Source organism: Cavia porcellus, unplaced genomic scaffold, assembly GCF_034190915.1.
Source record: "Cavia porcellus strain 051 isolate PalLab524CR breed Dunkin Hartley unplaced genomic scaffold, mCavPor4.1 scaffold_7, whole genome shotgun sequence".
NCBI lineage: Eukaryota > Metazoa > Chordata > Mammalia > Rodentia > Caviidae > Cavia > Cavia porcellus.
Window position 1 is genome coordinate 13,824,781 of NW_026947490.1, and position 17,703 is coordinate 13,842,483.

General features: G+C 40.2%; 1 protein-coding gene and 1 non-coding gene across 4 annotated transcripts in view; both read right to left on the reverse strand.

Moving 5' to 3' along the window:
* The window catches only part of Garre1 (granule associated Rac and RHOG effector 1), a 100,620-nt gene that overhangs the window by 7,879 nt on the left and 75,038 nt on the right, over positions 1-17,703 (reverse strand). For 2 of the 3 annotated variants that reach the window (XM_003467198.5, XM_013149788.3), the window contains exons 9-10: positions 6,387-6,512; positions 4,025-5,049 (exon numbers count right to left, since the gene is read on the reverse strand). In XM_003467198.5, coding sequence (XP_003467246.2) covers positions 4,025-5,049; positions 6,387-6,512 — 1,151 coding nt within the window. Of the gene's footprint in view, positions 1-173; positions 1,234-4,024; positions 5,050-6,386; positions 6,513-17,703 lie in introns of those variants that run through there. The other variant, XM_063252565.1, reaches the window with a different exon arrangement.
* Positions 8,745-8,881, reverse strand: LOC111756017 (small nucleolar RNA SNORA2/SNORA34 family). Its single transcript, XR_002790520.1, has one exon. It is a non-coding gene; the product is annotated as a small nucleolar RNA SNORA2/SNORA34 family (small nucleolar RNA).

Here is a 17,703-nt window from a genome sequence, read left to right on the forward strand (position 1 = left end):
ATCTACATTTTCCAGTATCTTGCTGCTATGTACTTAGTTCCTAACAACCTAGGAAGTCAGATGGCCAACCAGTGACTTGAAAGTTAGCAAAGCATCAGTCAGTCGGATAGAGGCTGGTGATATGGCTGGTAAAGCACTTGCCAAATAGGCAGAAACTGGATCCCCAGCACCAGGGTGGGGTAGGGTGGGGTAAAGATATGGGAGGAAAGTATCTAGGGGTCACAAACAAAATATGATTCAACACTGCATACCTTTTACCTTCTAATTGGGAAAGATTCTAGGGCACAATTCCATTTCTTTTCTTTTCTTTTTTTCTTATTACCAGGGATTGAACACAATCCCATTTCTAGCTAGTTTTTAGAGCACTGTGCGAGGACATATACTAGACAGGGCTGCAATTAAGGATGGGATCTCAGTTCATAAAACCATGCTCCAGGAGTTGTGTTTGTTGAACAACAAGGGCCATTCTATTCTAAAGTCCTTTGTTTGTTTGTCTGTATTTCCTTTTTCAGATATGATCTTGTTATCCAGTTCAGGCTGACTTTAGGCTCACTTTGTAGCCCAGGCTGGTCTCGATCTTGGGACGGTCTTGCCTCAGCCTCCCAAGTGCTGGTATTACAGGAGTGTACCACCTTGCCTGGCTAATGTCCTTAATTTGCACAAAAGGCTATACAGACCTTGAGACCTAGAAGTGGCTTCTACAGGAGGTGATATCAAGGACTTGCAATTCAGAAAGGAACACTTTTAAGAGTAAGATTTGAGGTCAAAGACAAAAAACTGTCAGGGCCTCAGTGTAGCTCAAAGATGATTAATTCTGCCAAACAGTGCTTCGACTCTTTGACACACAGGGTCTGGCAATGTAGTAAAAGGCCCAATCCCCTTGCCTTTTTTTTTGGAGGCAGGGTCTTGCTTTGTCGTGCAAGCTACCCTTGAACTCACATTTCTTCCTCTCCAGCCTCACAGATGCTGAGATTACTGGTATGTGCCACCATTCCTGGCTGTATCTGTGTTCTTGATTTAGTTACATGACTGTCAAGAAGTGTTCAGAACATTTATCACCAACTGGGGAAATAAGTCATGCCCAGCCCACTGGTGGCAGCCAGGGGGGATTGCACTTTCATAGAAGGGTAGAACTTTCCCTGGTCTGTGGCCCAGGACTATGGGTGCAATGTGCCCTGCATCCATCTACCCAAGAAGATGAACAAGCCAGCCTGGGCAGCCCTGGGAGGTTTTCTGAAAGATAAAAGCAGACATATCTTTCATTTAGTGCTAGGGTATTTTAGCAAAGAATCTCCTTTTCTGGTGTTTATTTACTTGGACAAATATTTGCTATGCTTATTTATAATATTTCCTGGTATTCTTCCTATGGATGGAATATATTTCTCACTTCTGAATTCCTTTTGCTGAATTAGAAAAAAAAAGGGGGCTGAGGATTCAGCTCAGTGGTATAAGCGCCTGTTTGGCAGGCGCAAGGTTCCCAGTACCAAAAAGAAAAAAACAAAAACTAGTATAAAGGTCTGTATCTATATACCTAAATGGCATGTACTTTATCATATACTCTTAATAATTTAGAAGCTTTTTTTAGGAGAAAGGAGTTGCTTTTTTAATTTTATTACCAACAAAGAGATGTGCTTTTGGGGAGAGTGCAGGGATGGGGATTAAATTTAGGGCATTCTCATGTGAAATACATCCCCAGCTCTTTTTAAAAATTTTTCATTTTGAGACAGAGTCTCACCTAAGTCACTAAGTTGCCCAGGATGAGCTCAAAATGTGAACCTCCTGCCTCAGCTTCCCAGAGTGCTAGAATTACAGGTGTACCACCACACCTGGAGAGAAATACTTTTTCTTAATCTATAATTTCCTAGAGTTTATACACTTACTTTACTTTCATCTTGCTGCATTTGCTAGAAATTCTAAGTCAAGAGTTACATGCTACAGATTAAAATGGCTAACCCCGGCTGTTTACTGTTTTTTTTTTTTAATACTGAAATGATTTGTTTCATTATGTAAGACATTATTTGCTACTGGCTTTTGATACAGTCTTTTCTATATTCAAGAAATTTCTGCCAGGTGTGGTGGCACACACCTTTAATCCCAGCACTCAGGAGGCTGAGGCAGGAGGATCACTGTGAGTTTGAGGCCACACTGAACTATATAGTGAACTTTTTGAGACCGTGTTTCAAAAAATCCAAAAAGAAAATTTCTTTTATTCATATTTTACTCTGAGGGGCTTATTTTGTTTTGCTTAAAAATTGCTAGTGTCTTTTATCAAAAGCTTTTATAGCATCTATTGATAAGATCAATTTTTATTTCTTGGTTGATAAGTAGTACTGGATTGTTGTATAGTAGCAGAGCTCCTTATAGGAATCATTCTTATATCCCCAAAATAAAAATTTTAGTATCAGTTATTATGGTTTTGAAACACTGCTAGATTTTCTTGCATCTATCCATAGTCTCTGTATTATAAGTGAGATGCACTATACTGCTTTTTAAAATAATCTTTATAACCGTGTGTGATGGTGCACACATTTAATCCCAGCACTCAGGAGGCAGAGGCAGGAAGAGTATTGCAAATTCAAAACCAGCCTGTGCTACAAAGTGAGCTTACAACCAGTCTAAATTGTACAGTGAGACCTTGTTTCAAAAAGACAGGAAAAAAAAATCCTTTTGAGTTTTTTTTTTTTTTTTTTTGTCTTTTTCGTTTTTATCGGTACTAGGGATTGAACTCACAACTGCCTGCTTGCAAGGCAGGCACTTATGCCGCTGAGCTAAATCCCCAGCCCCTCTTATAGAGTTTTTTATGATAAAGTTATGTTGACTTCATAAAAATGAATTAGGTTATTGGTTTCCTCTTTCTGTGTCCATAGTAGTTTAAAACTTAGATTTATTTGAGCTCTAAAATTTGAAAAACAGTTGCCTATGAACCCACTGCTCCTGGTACGATTTCAACATTTTCCTACCTAAGAAAATAATATACATACATTGCTATATATTAACCCCCCAACACCGCCAGATACAGGGGATTAAACAAGAGCCTTTGCACTAAGTTATAACCTCAGTCCTTTTTTAATTTTTTGTTTTGAGAAAGGGTCTTGCTAATTGCCCACAATGGGCTTGAACTTGGTCCTCCTGCCTTATTCTCTTGGAATACCAGGATTATAGGCAGGCACCACCATGCCTGGCTATATTTTTTCATTTTTTCTGTACTGGGGATTGAATTCATGACCTTGTGCTTGCTAGCACTGAGCTAAATATCTAGCCCTGTATTTTTCCTTTTTATTAATTTGGTTTTATCTCTCTCTCTTTTTTTTTTTTTTTTGGTACTGGGAATTGAACTCAGGACTTTGTGCTTGCCAGGCAGGCACTGTGCCACTAAGCCACATCTCCAGCCCCTTATATCTTTCTCTAATTCCTTAGAGTCAATCTGATGGTTTTGTTTTTTACTATCTAGGCTAGAAGAAGCTTCATAGTCTATGAAGGCAGAGGGGTGTTCTACCATCTTAAATAAGTACCAGCATTTAGACAAATGAGCACCACCAGAACAAGCTGTATAACCAGAGATAATGTTACCTACAAAGGGCCATCTGCCTTGACTCTCAGAAGCAGGAGGGCCTAGACTGATACCCATTTAAGCTACAGGAGTATGAGCAATTTGCTCCACTTCTTTTAGCCTCAATCCTGTCCTGCATAAAGTGAAACGTAGTTGCAATTACCTTTTCCATCTCTTTCTCACTATTGCTTTCTTTCTTGCTAGATCTGGCCTGTACTTGCTTCTCACACAGTGAAAAGTGGTCTTTAAAAGAGAATTCAATTCTTTTACCTTTGTAAGTAAGAGTATCACAGACAGGGCTTAACAGTCACTATTATTATTTTTTGCTATATATTCCAGGTTGGACTTGAACTCACAGCAATCCTGCCTCAGCCTTCTGAACGCTGAGGTTCCAGGCATGTGCCACCATACCCAGCCAGAGAAGTCCTACATTTTATGTTCAAATGGTGTAAGAAATGGGAAGGTCTCACGTACCTGCAGGATCAAAAGGCAGAATCTCTCCCAACATTCCAAAGACTCCATCACTTTGGTCACGGTTTGGCCAGGTGTTATTTCTAGGTCCCTGTGGCTTCTGTCCCAAAACCTCCGACATCACATTATCCATATAGCTGCTCACTAGACCCAAGCTGTACAAGTCAGAACTGAGATCAGATATGCCAGGCCACTGAACAAGAGGAGACAGACCTGCTCCCACAGGCTGTGCTGGCTGTTGGGCTGAGCTGTGTACCCATTTTCCAGGTGCTTGAGGCTGAGGTGGGGGCTGCTGTGGCCCAAAGGGTTGCAGCAGATTTTGGTAGTATTGGACTTGGGGCTGCGGTTGCTTTGGGGACTGTTGCTGAGGTGCAGGACCTGGCTGGGGTGTCAGAGTTGTGTGTGTCCTAGGTTGTGTCTGCCGCGGTGAAGGGGGCACTGGCAGTGATGGCTGCACGGCTCCTGCCTTCTGCTCAGTCATCATGGCTGTGACAGCAGAATTACGCCTTGTCACCAGTGGAGAACCTTGATGCGACTGGCTCATGTTAAAGCCTGAGAGAAAATCTATCACCTCCTGCATTTCCTGATCAGTTGGTAAGTTCATGCCCTTTTCATCTTTGCTGTCATCCCCATGCAGGAAGTTTTCACGCCTCTCCACGAGAAAACCATTGGCCATTGGATTGTTGGAATTTTGAGCTGATTGTGAGGGATCTGTAGTCCTAGGGAAATTACCAGTGTTCAAAATGCTTTGTAACCGTGTATCAATATGAGTGGGCATTTTGGCCTTCTCTTCTGAACACCCAGCTATGAAGACATTTTTGGAAGGGGTATTTGGGATGGAATAATTTGTGCTGCTGCTAGAGCTGGTACATGATGCTTTCTTGGTGAAGCGGGATGTCAGTTTGGAGAATGTCTTCTGGAGGCCACCTGAAGGTTTGTTTCCATTTCCAGAAGGCAGGTCAGCCTGGTTCCCAAAGTCACAGATCTCTCTTTGAAGCTGGATCTGGATGCAAGGTAAAGCTTGTTCCCTATTTGGGGACAAACCCCCCCCACAAAACAAAACAAAACAACAGAAACCAAATTTACATATTGGAAAATGAAATGGACCTCTTTGGGGTTTTTTTGGTACCAAGGATCAAATTCATGACCTCACACTTGCCAGGCAGTTGCTTACAGCACTGACCTAAATCCTTGGCCCTGGACCTCTTTGTATGTAAGAAAGACTTCGATGCCTAGCATCCATGAGGCTCTGGGTTCAATATTCGGGAACACACAAACCCAAAAACTTTAAAAACAAGAAAGACCCTGTGGTTAATATCAGGTTCACTTATTTCCCATATATATAAATGAGCACTCAAGTGAGATTTGAGTGTTCCTAATCTATACCCTCTAACACAGGGCTGAGAAAATGCTAACGTTTGGTAGCAAGGGAAAGCAAAGCATGGATAGACTGGGGGATGCAACTGGCTGGGCCTGGCTCTGTGTCTTCAGGACAGGGACTAAGAGCCAGGCAAATCCAGAAGGTCAGTGGACAAATCTACACAGTAGATGGTGGCATAGGGAGGACTCTGGTCACTATACACCAATATTGTTGAATGGATGGCTGTTATTTCTAAAGATTTCTGAGCACTCTTTTCCTGTGCTGAAAGGGAACAAGAAGGATAAAAAAGGGCAAAGCGTACAAGCTCAGGCAGATGATGGCTGGTGTAACCACACAGAAGTCATGATACTGTTATCAGCCTTTGTGTGTGTACTCAGGAGTTAAGAAATAAATGGAAAGGAGGCACAGCTAGACTTTTTTTTTGGCACTAAGAATCAAACTCAGGGCCTCACACTTGCCAGGCAGGCACAGTGCCGATGATCTACCTCCCTGGCCCACTGGTAGAAGTTCAAGATCTTTATCAGTTCAAAAACTAACAGTTCACAAAGAGATAATCTTACAACAGATCTTACAACAACTTTCAGACACAAGTAAATTTCATGAAAGACATAAGTAAATTTTCTAAACGTTTTTCTGCTCCCAGTTCCTAAAGAGATTGTGAACTGAACTGAAAGTTCCCCTGATGGACTTACCCTCATGATAAAAAAATGAGGGCAAAGTGTGAACAAATTAGGGAATCTGAGTAAATGGCAAAGAGCAATTCTTTGTTCTATTCTTGCAAATGTTCTGTGAGTTTAAATTAACCCCAAGATAAAAAGTTGCTGAAGAGCTCTCTTGGTTGCTTATTTACTCACACACAATCAGTGACATGAGCACACACAGAACCTATGAGGCTGCACCCCCTCTGGGTATGGACCTAAATGATTTTTTTTCTTTTACACACAGCTCTTGCACAGACAATTCAAGTGACTGGTGCGTACCAACCTTCCTGCCCTCCAACGATTTAGGTCCAATACAGCTGTGTAGAGCACATCCACTAGGCCCAGGGTCTTCTCAGGATCCAGGCTTCTCTGCAGCAGGGACATGGTGGCAGGATCTTCCTTCAGGCACCTAAGCACAAAACAGGCTGCATTAATTTTGGCAGTACTTCTTCGCAAACAGGTTTCAAGCAAGTTTCACAGAAAAGGTTACAACCCTTACAAACTTTTGGCATCCAATAAAAACCCAGTAATTATAAGAACATTTACAGAATGACAGGGCTAGCATTGGAACTCAGGGACTGCTCTGCAAATGTAGAAGAAACAATAATACATGGAGTCTCATGAAAGTAAAAAATACAATTAAAAAACTAAGAAAGAATACTTCCAGTGGGATATGTACTGATAAAGCCACTCTAGGAAGAAACTACTGTTAGTAAAAAAAAATGCATTTGATATACATTTAAACTAAAAAACATTATAGATTAGTCTTAAACCTATACTATAATTATGCCCAGAACATGTACACTAGCCTACTACTGGACAAAATCATTTAACACAAGCCCATTTTACGTTGAATATCTTACGTAATTTACTGAATACTATATGGAAAGTGATAAACAGAGTAGTTGCATAAATAAGCTTTCACACCATTGTAAAGTTGGAAAAAGTGTTAAGTTAAACCCTAATGTTAGAGACCATGTGCATAAATTTGGTTTCTGTCTCCAGTTCCTGACACAGCAGCACACCCAACTGTACAAAACAAATATTACTAGACATGAAAAAATCAAATAAGCATTGGGCTGGGGATTTAGCTTAGTGGCATAAGTGCCTGCCTGGCAAGCAGAAGGTCATGAGTTCAATCCCCAGTGCCAAAAAAAAAAAAAAAAAAAGGAAAAATCAAATAAGCACTAATACAGTTCTAATGGGGGACTTCAATAGCCCACTGTCACAAATAGACAAATCAATTAGACAAAAACATCAACAAAGAAATATTAGAACTGAGCCAAATTTCTTAACAAATGGACTTAGTAGATGTCTATAGTGTATTCTACCTCACAACATCAGAGTATACATTCTCAGCTACATATGGATGTTTTCCAAAATAGACCACACACTAGCTCATAGAACATGTTTAAGTAAATGCAAAATAACTGAAATTATCCCATGCATACTATCCAACCATAGTGCAATGAAATTGGAAATCAACTGCAAAAGAAACCACAAGAACTTCATAAACACATGGAAATTAAATAAAACCCTCCTGAACAACCAATAGGTCACACATACAATTAAAGAAGAAATTAAGACAGTTTCTACAATTAAATGATAATGCCAATACAACATACTGGAACTATGGGACACAATGAAAGCAGTCCTACAAGGGAAATTTATAGGGGTGAATTCCCATATCAGGAAAATAGAGCAAACTCAGATATCCTAAAGTTGAATCTCAAGCTTTTAGAAAAAGAGGAGCAAGTCAAGCCCAAAGCTTGTATGAGGGAGGAAATTATAAAGACTAGAGCAGAAATTAATGCACTAAAGACTAAGAAAACAATACAAAGAATCAATAAATGGAAGACTTGGTTCTTTGAAAGATTAAATAAAATTGACAAATCCTTAGCCAATTTTATCAAAAAAAGGAAGGATTCTGGGGCTGGGGATTTAGCTCAGTGGCATAAGCACCTGCCTTGCAAGCAGGCAGTAGTGAGTTCAATCCCCGGTACGGATTAAAAAAAAAAAAAAAAAAAAGGAAAGATTAAAAGTCATGCAATTAGTAATGAAAAGGGAATAATCACAGCACATCCTGCAGAAATCTAGAAGATCAATACCTGTGTCAAGAATCTGTTCTTTTTTTTTTTTCTTTTAAAGGGGGTAAAATTAAACACAACAAAATAGAACAAAATAGGACATAAGAAAGCAATGTAAGAGATATAAATTTCAAAGCTAGACGACCTGATATCTTCACTATCTATCATATTGTCTCTTGTTTTCTTCCAAATAGTTGTCCACGTCTTCACATACAGAGATTTCATACAAAACAACATAGTATAAAACTGATCCAAATAGAATGAGGAAGGCGATTTAGGTCTTCAAAACCAGATATTAGGGAAGTCACCAATGGCAGTCATAGAGTCTCTCATTTTCTTCAAAATAGCTGTCCATACTTTCATGTATACTTAAGTTCAACAAAACAAAACAGGCAGAGGGGGAGGGGTTGCTTGGTTTCCCAGTGTTCCAGGTCCCAGTATGGCGCAGGTCCCAGCAAATGCTACTGTCCTGGGCCGTCAGAGCCTGCCACATTCACAGCCGCTGGGGTGGGGGGTGGGGCGCTGCAGGGGTGGTGGTGGTAGTGGTTGCTTGAAGCTGTTTCTTTCTAATGAATTGACCATTTCACTGCCCAAGTTCTGAAATGGCAAACAGACCATAGAAAGACATCTCTTTAGGCTCCTGCTTGAAACCAACATCATTAGGAAGCTGCCGGCCTTGATTCAGGGTCAGAAGAATCTGTTTTCTTTTTCTTTTCTTTTCTTTTGATACTGGGGATTGAACTCATGACCTTGCACTTGCCAAGCAGACACTTACACCACTGAGCTAAATCCTTGGCCAAGAACCTGTATTCTAATAAGATAGACCTAACACTGCTAATAAAAAAGACCTAATGCTGCTACTTATCAACACAGAAGAAATGGACAGATTCCTAGATACACATGAACTTCAAAAGCTGAATCAAGAAACTATAAAAATTTGAAATAAACCAATATCAGATGAAATTTGAGAATGTAATTAAAACACTCCCAACAAAGAAAAACCCAGGCCCTGATGGATTCACTGCTTAATTGTACATGAAATTTAAAAAAGAACTAATGCTGCTACTTCTCAAACTCTTTATAATGAAATTGAAAGAGAAGCAGTACTTCCAAATTCATTACTGGAAGCAAGCATTACCTTAATACCAAAATCAGAGAATAACTCAACCAAAAAAGAGAACTACAGGCCAATCTCTCTAATTAACATAGATGCAAAAGTCCCTAATACGGTACTAGCAAAATGAATGCAACAAATCATAAGAAGATTATACACCATGACAAGTATGGTTCATCCCAGGAAGACAATGATAACCATCATATACAAATCAGTAAATGCAGTACACCACAGTAACAGAGCCAAGTACAAAAACCAAACGACTATCTCAATAGATGCATAAAAAACATTTGCCAATGTCCAAGACCGATTCGTGATAAAAACCATACAGAAAATAGGAATATATGGTCTCTTTTTTTGTCCTTTTGAGACAAGGTCTCACTACGCAGTTCAGGCTAACCTTGAGCTTACTTTGTAGCCCAGGCTGGTCTTAAACTTACAATGATCCTCCTGCCTCAGCTTCCACAGTGCTGGGATTATGGGTGTGTGCCACTAAACTTGGCTTTTGAAAAATGGTCTTTATTTTAACCCGATAAAAGCCATCTATGATAACAAAACAACAGCCGATATCATACTACATGCATAATAACTGAAAGCTTTCACGCTAACATCAGGAACAGGACAAAGATGTTCACTGCCAGCACTCATATTCAATATACTTCGGGTAACGTTAGCCAGAGCAATTACAGAAGAGAACAAAATAAAAGAAAGACAGGAAAGGAAGAAGTTAAAAGTATGATTACTTGCAGCTGACATGATATTCTAAGACCCCAAAACTTCTCTAGGTCCTGACCCAGAACTGCAGAAACCCTGCAACTTCCTGGGTGATAATGGTGCTAAGAGCAGCTGTTGTTCTAGTATTTGGTCTTTGACCTTAGCCCCTGACTCAGAGTGCCCAAATCCCTTGGAATTTCCGGTTCTTCTGTGCTAGCGAGATTACTTTTGATGGGCTCCTGAACATCTTCAGGATAGGAGCTGGTCCCAGAAAGACCAGGCCATCACGAAATACTTAATACTTTCAGCTCCTGGAGGAGAGTGGGCAGAGCTCCAGACCAAGTTAATAATCATTCCTACACAATGAAGCTGCCATAAAACATTCTTTTTTTTTTTGGTCTTTTTGAGACAGGGTTTCTCTGTGCATTTAAGGCTGATCTTTTTTTTTTTTTTTTTTTTTTTTTTTTTTGATTTTTTTTTTTATTTCTTTAAGGAGAAAAGAAAAAAAAAAACAGTGAAAGGGTACAAGTTATACAGATTTACAGAAGAAAAAAATGAACAGTAGGAAATCATTAGTTAATGGATTACATATTGCCATCTTAGAAATAATTGTTCAAGTCACAAAATTAAAGCTTGTAGAGTGGACATTCCAACAATGATACTGCAAACAGTTCTGTTCAATGATCCAATAAAACTCTGTGATATCATTTTCTATCTTATACACTTAAATATACATGCAGCTATATAGTTTAGAGCACTTTCTTTTCCTCTCTTTTGTACAATGACTATTACACATTTTGGGTTTCATTGCTCCCACTGTTATTATTGCTTTTTTGGAAGAGAGTAAAACCAAATGAGACATAACAGAACAGAATCGGTCAAGTCAAAAGGGTGGACATAATAGATAATATAAAAACATAATACAAGGTGATCAACAATGGTTACCATAATGCCTCCTGCTATCTCTAATACAATAAGGCTGATCTTGAGCTCACTTTGCAGCCTAGGCTGGTCTCGAACTCTCAAGAATCCTCCTGCCTCAACCTCTCGAGTGCTGGGTTTACAGGCGTAAACCAGCATGCCTTGCCACCATAAAAATTCTTACATGATGGGGTTTGGAGAGCTTCAAACTGAGTGAACACATCCTGGTACTCAGAGGGGGAAATCTTTGGGGAGGACAGGGGTGGCTGTTTCCTTCTTCCCATATGTATTGCCAGTGTACCCCTTTGTCTGGCTGATCCTCTGTAACAGAAGAGATCTCTGCAATTACAGATCCTCTGTAATTTAAGAGAAGCCAGTAAACATCTAAATGTGTCCTTGAGTTCTGTGAGTCATTATAGCAAATTATCAAACCTGAAGAAGGGGTTTGGGAACCCCCAATTGATAGCTAGTTGGTCAGGACATGTGACAGTCCAAGGCTAGAGTCTGGGGTCTGAAGTAGGAAGCAGTCTTGTGGGGCTGAGCCCTTTACCTGTGGACTCAGTGCCAACTCAGGGTCATGAGTGTCAGAATGAACACGTATACCTATTACTAGCAAAGTAGACAACTGCTTGGTGTAGGAAACTCACATACTTGGTGTCAGAAGTGTGTGCATATGGGACTTTGTAGGCCTCCACCAACGCCTATCTATGTTGAGTCTCTTTAGGAGGAAGAGAAAAACGCAATGAAGGGCTGCCTTCAGGGGTCCTAGTGTCCTCTTACTGTGCAACACCAAGCACAGCCCTGACTTTCCTCAGTGCCCTACTCAGATTCTGTGGTCTGGCACAAAATCTACTTTTTTGCAAAGCTCTGTCCCTCTTTCTTTAAAGCATTTCATGCCTGTACTTAAGAAAGTGAGAGTCAGTGAAGGAAAAACACCCTGACAGTCTGCCACCTGCACTCACTGTGAATTTCAGACAAACAACAAATATGGCCCCCCCCCATAAATTAATTTTATCCCTCTTAAAATGACTATCCCTGCCAGACATGGCTGTGAATGCCTGAAATCCAAGAACTCTGGGAAGCTGGGGCAGGAGGATCCTAAGTTCAAGCTCTGACTGGGCAACTTAGCCCCATCTTGAAAAGAAAAAAATAAAATGGGCTGGGCATGGAGATCAGTGTGCCAAGGTGACAAGTTCAACCCATAGTAATAAAAAAAAAAGTACCCCACACTCCTTTCTCTCCAATGCAATGATATGCTTATCACCTTTCCCATTCTTACTTTCTATTTATTTAGTTAGCTACTTATTTTGCCTTTTTGAGACACAGTCTCACTATGTAGTTCAGGCTGGCCTTCAACTCATTTTGTAATCCAGGTTGTTCTCAAACTTGCAACAATCCTTCTGGCCTCAGCCTCCTGACTACTGGGATTACAGGAACGCACCACCATGCCTGGCTACCTCTCCCATTCTTTTCTATCTCAACTCTCAATAACTGAGAAAATATATGCAAGCAGATGAGAGCTACTTCATTTTCACTCTCCAGTAATTTCACCAATTAACCAGCCTTTGTGTCTACACATCCTGTTTCCTCCTCTCTTAACGCAGGCTCACCCTGTACTGCAACAGGTTGGCTTCTTCCTGAGTGCTGGATGCTGGGTGTCCTGCCTTCCCAAAGGTCACAGAATCAGCCTGTGTCTCTTTGAGTGACACTCCTTTTGGCAATGCAATCAGTTCCTCAACCATCATTTCAGCCCTACATTCTATTCATTACTCTCACTTCTTCACTCCTCATGTTAGTAAACAGTCTCTTTTTCCTACTTTTCTCCTTTGGCTCCATTTTGATTGGATTTTTCTTATCTAACTCCGCTGAAACAGCTTTTTAGTTTTTCCTTTTCATCTTGCTCCCTGCTCCTCAGACAATGTCTTGTTATATGGCTCACACTGATTCCAAACTTCTGGACAGGATATGCTCCTCTCTTAGTCTTCCAAGTGCTGGGACTAACCACATGCACCACAATGTCTGCCTCAAAGTACCTTTGTTTTTGTCTTTTTGAGACAACGTTTCACTGCGCAGTGCAGGCTGATCGAACTCACTTTGTAACCCAGGATGGCCTTGAACTCGCAGCAGTCCTCCTACCTCAGCTCCCAATAAAGAAGTTTCTTCTTTTACTTTTTATTTTTATTTCTGTCTTTTTTTGGCAGCTTCTTAAAATCTAACTTAGGTCTTGACAAAATCAAGGGTCATTACCCGTCTCTACTGTAATCTCTCACAACATTTGCATGTTTTTTCCACCTAAAAAACGCTATTTTCTTTTCTTTTTGTCTTTTTCCTTTTTATCGGTACCAGGGATCGAACTCACGACTGCCTGCTTACAAGGCAGGGGCTTATGCCGCTGAGCTAAATCCCCAGCCCCATAAACGCTATTTTCTTTAAGCCAGTGGCCGCATACCTGGTCCATTTTTCTCCTACCTCACCAGCAGCTGATCTTTGCTTTGCCCTGATGACTCCTCCTACTTCTCTTCTCCTTTGGTATCTCTGTATGCAAAATGCTCCAGGGCTTTGTGCTCTCTCCCTAGAGAATCTGTTTTATTTTTTTTTTAAACCAGGGATTGAACTTTTGACCTCACACTTGCCAGGCAGACACTTATGCCGCTGAGCTAAATCCCTGGCCCTAGAGAATCTTTATTGATCATCCCTAGGCTTTCTTCCTAAACTACAAGCTCACAGACCCTGCTGCATGCCTGACGTCTTTCCTGTACATAGGATGGGCATCTCCAAGGTCACCTCATCAGTACAACTCTTGAGTTCCTTCCCTCCCCAAAACCACTATGACTCCTGCAAATCTTCTAATACATAAGTGACACGTGTCTACTCCATAACTTATGAATCATTTTTAGTTCCCTCATATCCACAAGTAATCTGTCAGCAAATCCTTGGAACTCATCTTCCAAAATGTATTCTGAATCTAGGTACTTCTCACTTCCTTTCTCTCTCTCAATCTCTCTCTCTCTTTTTTTTTTTTTTTTGGTACTGGGGATTGAACTCATGACCTTCATTTTTCAGGCAATTGCTTATGCTACTGAGCTAAATCCGTAGAGCTCCTCACTTCCTCTCAGTCTACTCCAGGAATCTATCACAGAAAGTAACTCCTACTTGGTCTCTCTCTTTCTTTTTTAATTTTTGTTTGATCTCTTTCTTTCTATTATTGTCCCTCCAAACTTTTCATACAGCAGCCAGAGAAAGCATCCTGTAACAAAAATTGGATCACATCATCCTTGCTTAAAACACCCCAATGGCATCTAATCATGATAGAATGAAATTTAAGCCCCTTACCACAGCCATAAAATCCTATTGCTAAGGTCTTCTCCTGTTCTGAGTGATTTTGTTCCTATCTAAGGACCTTTTGACTGGACTGCTGTTCCTTGAGATCTTGGTATGATCTGCTGCTTGTCATTACTCAGGTCTACACTGTCCTTTCAGGGCACCTCTACCAAGTAACCTCTTCTGAGAGGAAGAACTGTCTGAGAAACATGGTCTACAAGGAAGGTGTTGCTTGTCAGCTCATGGGCTATGCTGAGGGTTACTATGGAAACGTGTGCTAGGGAAGCTACAGTGAGGAGGCAGCAGTACTTGCCAACAGGACTTGGCTCAAGAAGAAATCTATGAGCTGGGCATGGTGGCATCTGCGTGTAATCTTGCCCTTGGGTGGTTGACACAGATACAGGAGGATTGCTGCAAGTTCAAAGGCACCCTGAGCTACATACATAGTGAATCCAGGTGAGCCTGAACTACATAGTGAGACCTCAGGGGGGAAAAAAGGAGGAAGGGGTAGAAGAGGAGGGGATAAGGAGGAGGGGGAGGGGAAGGGGAAGGAGGAGAGGAGGAGGAAGAAATCTATGTGAGGATGAGAGCTGGCCAGCCTCAGTAGTATAGTAAAAGGTGTACAACAGAGAAAGCACAGCTAGTGCCCAGTCAGTGTGCAGTCAGACTAATTCCTGGGAGAGAATCTTGGCCACTGAACCAGGCCAATGTCCAAATGCACTCAGTTCCCTCAACCTGGACATACTTGCTCCGTGTTCCCAAGCCGACTATAGTTTTTCCTGTGATTTTTGTCCAGTAGGAGATTATGTGCTGGTCATGCAGATAAGAGTAATGCAGTTTCAAGTGGTAATGATTTTTCTTTCTCAAAAACTGATGAACTGCCATTTTTATATTCATTAGTCTTGCAAACTGATCAATAAAATGCCCTTAACAGATAATCCAAGCTGGGCATGGTAGTGAACCCTTGTAATCCCAAATTTTGGGAGGCTGAGGTATTACACTAGCAAATTTGAGTTCATCCAGGGAAACTTGATAGACTAGGCTAAATCTTGTCTCAAAACAAAAAATAAAGACGGGCTAGGGATGTAGCTTAGAGTGAAAGCCCTATGCTCAATCCCTAGTCCTGGAAAAATAAAAACAAAAAGACCAAACCCATTCTACTGACAAGTCATAAAAATTTGCTTGGGGCCAAGGATATAGCTCAACAGCACAAACCCTGCCTGGCAAGGTCCTGAGTTTGATTCCTGGTACAAACAAATAAACAAACAAACAGATTTGCTTAAAATTCTCTACCTGTACTTAAATAAAAACCCAACTCCTTCATCCTCATCATGATCTCTATCCATGCCAGTTTATTTCCCAGGCCTCTGCATTTGGTGTTCCTTCTGCCTTCATCTGCTCTGCACGGCCAGCTCGCAAATCAAATACCACATCCTTAAATTAAATATCATACTGTTTCTGTCTGACCTCATCACCTAAAATAGTCTCCCCTCCTCCTCTACCTTACTATTCTCAATCATATAATGTCACTCTCCTCATACGCCCCTCATTCACCTGTCAGCGCTTGCACTCATCTCTTCAGTTACTGGCTATCTCCTCCCCTTCCCTGTTACCAAGTCAGCTCTATCAGAGGCACAGATCCTGTCTGTCTTGCCTGTCTCTAGAGCAACACAGGCACAAAGTAGATATTTAGTAAATGTTTGTTAAAAGAAACAGTGGGTCGATAGCTTTAAAAAAAAGCTTCAAATAGTGAGGTAGGTATTTGTTTTAGAAAAAATACAGTATTATTGGGCAACTAGACACTAAAAGCAGAGTATATAATAAATTCTGCTTCCTGGGTTTTTTTTTTGTTTTGTTTTTGGTGGTGGTGCTGGGGTTAAACCCAGGGCCTCATGCATGCTAGGCAAGCACTCTGTCGCTGTGCTACATTCCCAGTCTGTGTATAATACATTCTTTTTTTTTTTTTTTTTAACTTTTTATTGGTATTGGGCATCGAACTCGCGACCACTTGCTTGCAAGGCAGGTGCTTATGCCGCTGAGCTAAATCCCCAGCCCTGTATAATACATTCTTGACTTGCTTTGCCAACAATATTATTTTTCCAAAGATGGTTAAGTTAAGCAATCACTTCTGTTTGTTTTCTTTTCAACAAGCACTTATTTTGTACAGGTTGAGAATCTCTAATCCAAAAATCCAAAATGCTCAAAAATCCAAAACCTTTTGAGGGTCTATCTGACAACACAAGGTGAAAATTTGATACCCGATCTTATGTGGCAGATCACAGTCAAGACTTAGGTGCAATTAAAAAAGTGTATAAAGCTGGGAATTTAGCTTAGCAGGCACAAATGCCTGCCTGGCAAGCACAAGGTCATGAGTTCAATCCTCAATACCAAAAAAAAAAAAAAAAAAAAAAAAAAAAAAATCTGGAAAAAAATACTATATGAAATTACCTTTACACTTTGTAAGGTATATATGACACATAAAGGAGATTTGTGTTTTAGACTTGCATTCCATCCCCAAGATGTATCATTACATACCCCAAATCCAAAATACTGTATTTGAAATTTGAGATACTTCTGGTCCAAAGCAATTCAGGTAAGAGATACTCACAGTACTATTCAGTGAAAACCAAATCAACCCAAACCAAACCAAACCCAAAATCACCCTTAAGATTTTGTATCATTATTGTTTCTCCAGTGTGAGAAACTGAAAGTGTGAATAAAGACCAAAATGTATAATAGATATTGGGAAATGGGAATAAAATGTTCAAGTGAGAAGAGGTATAAAGGAAAAAAGAGGGAAAGAAAAAAGGGACAAGAAAAAAAAGAAGGAAGGAAAAAATAGAGACAAGTTTTTGTAAATAAGGAAGAAGTATTAAAGGGAGCAGTGGAGAATGGCAAAACAAACAAACAAACAAACAAAAAACAAGAAACAAGATATATCATATACGGCTACAAATACCCTATGATGAATGTTATTACGTACATCTAAAATGTACCAGTAAAATAAAACATTTTTGCATCATTACCAAAGATACACAGCAGAGGGAGCCATTGCAAGGAATCACTAGTTTTTTTTTTTTTTTCTTGGAAAAAGGAAAAAACTGCACAGGGAGAGTTTTGGAAGACACCTGAAGTGCTAGCTATTTATATTCACCCAACTATATAAAAGTTCATTCTGTTTTCATCAAAATGAGAATCCTAACAAAGCTTAATTTTTTTAATAAGAATTTGAATTGGAAAATTAATGAGAAATTCAGGAACTCACAATCTTACAGAAAAATAATCTTTTAAATTTATTGTTTGACAGAAATGAGTATGGTTGGCTGGACATGGATTACATGCCTGTAATCCCAGCACTTGGGATGGTGAGATAGGAGGATTGCTATGAGTTCAAGGCCAGATGGGCTACAAAGTGAGTTCAAGCCATCCTGAACTGCATGGCA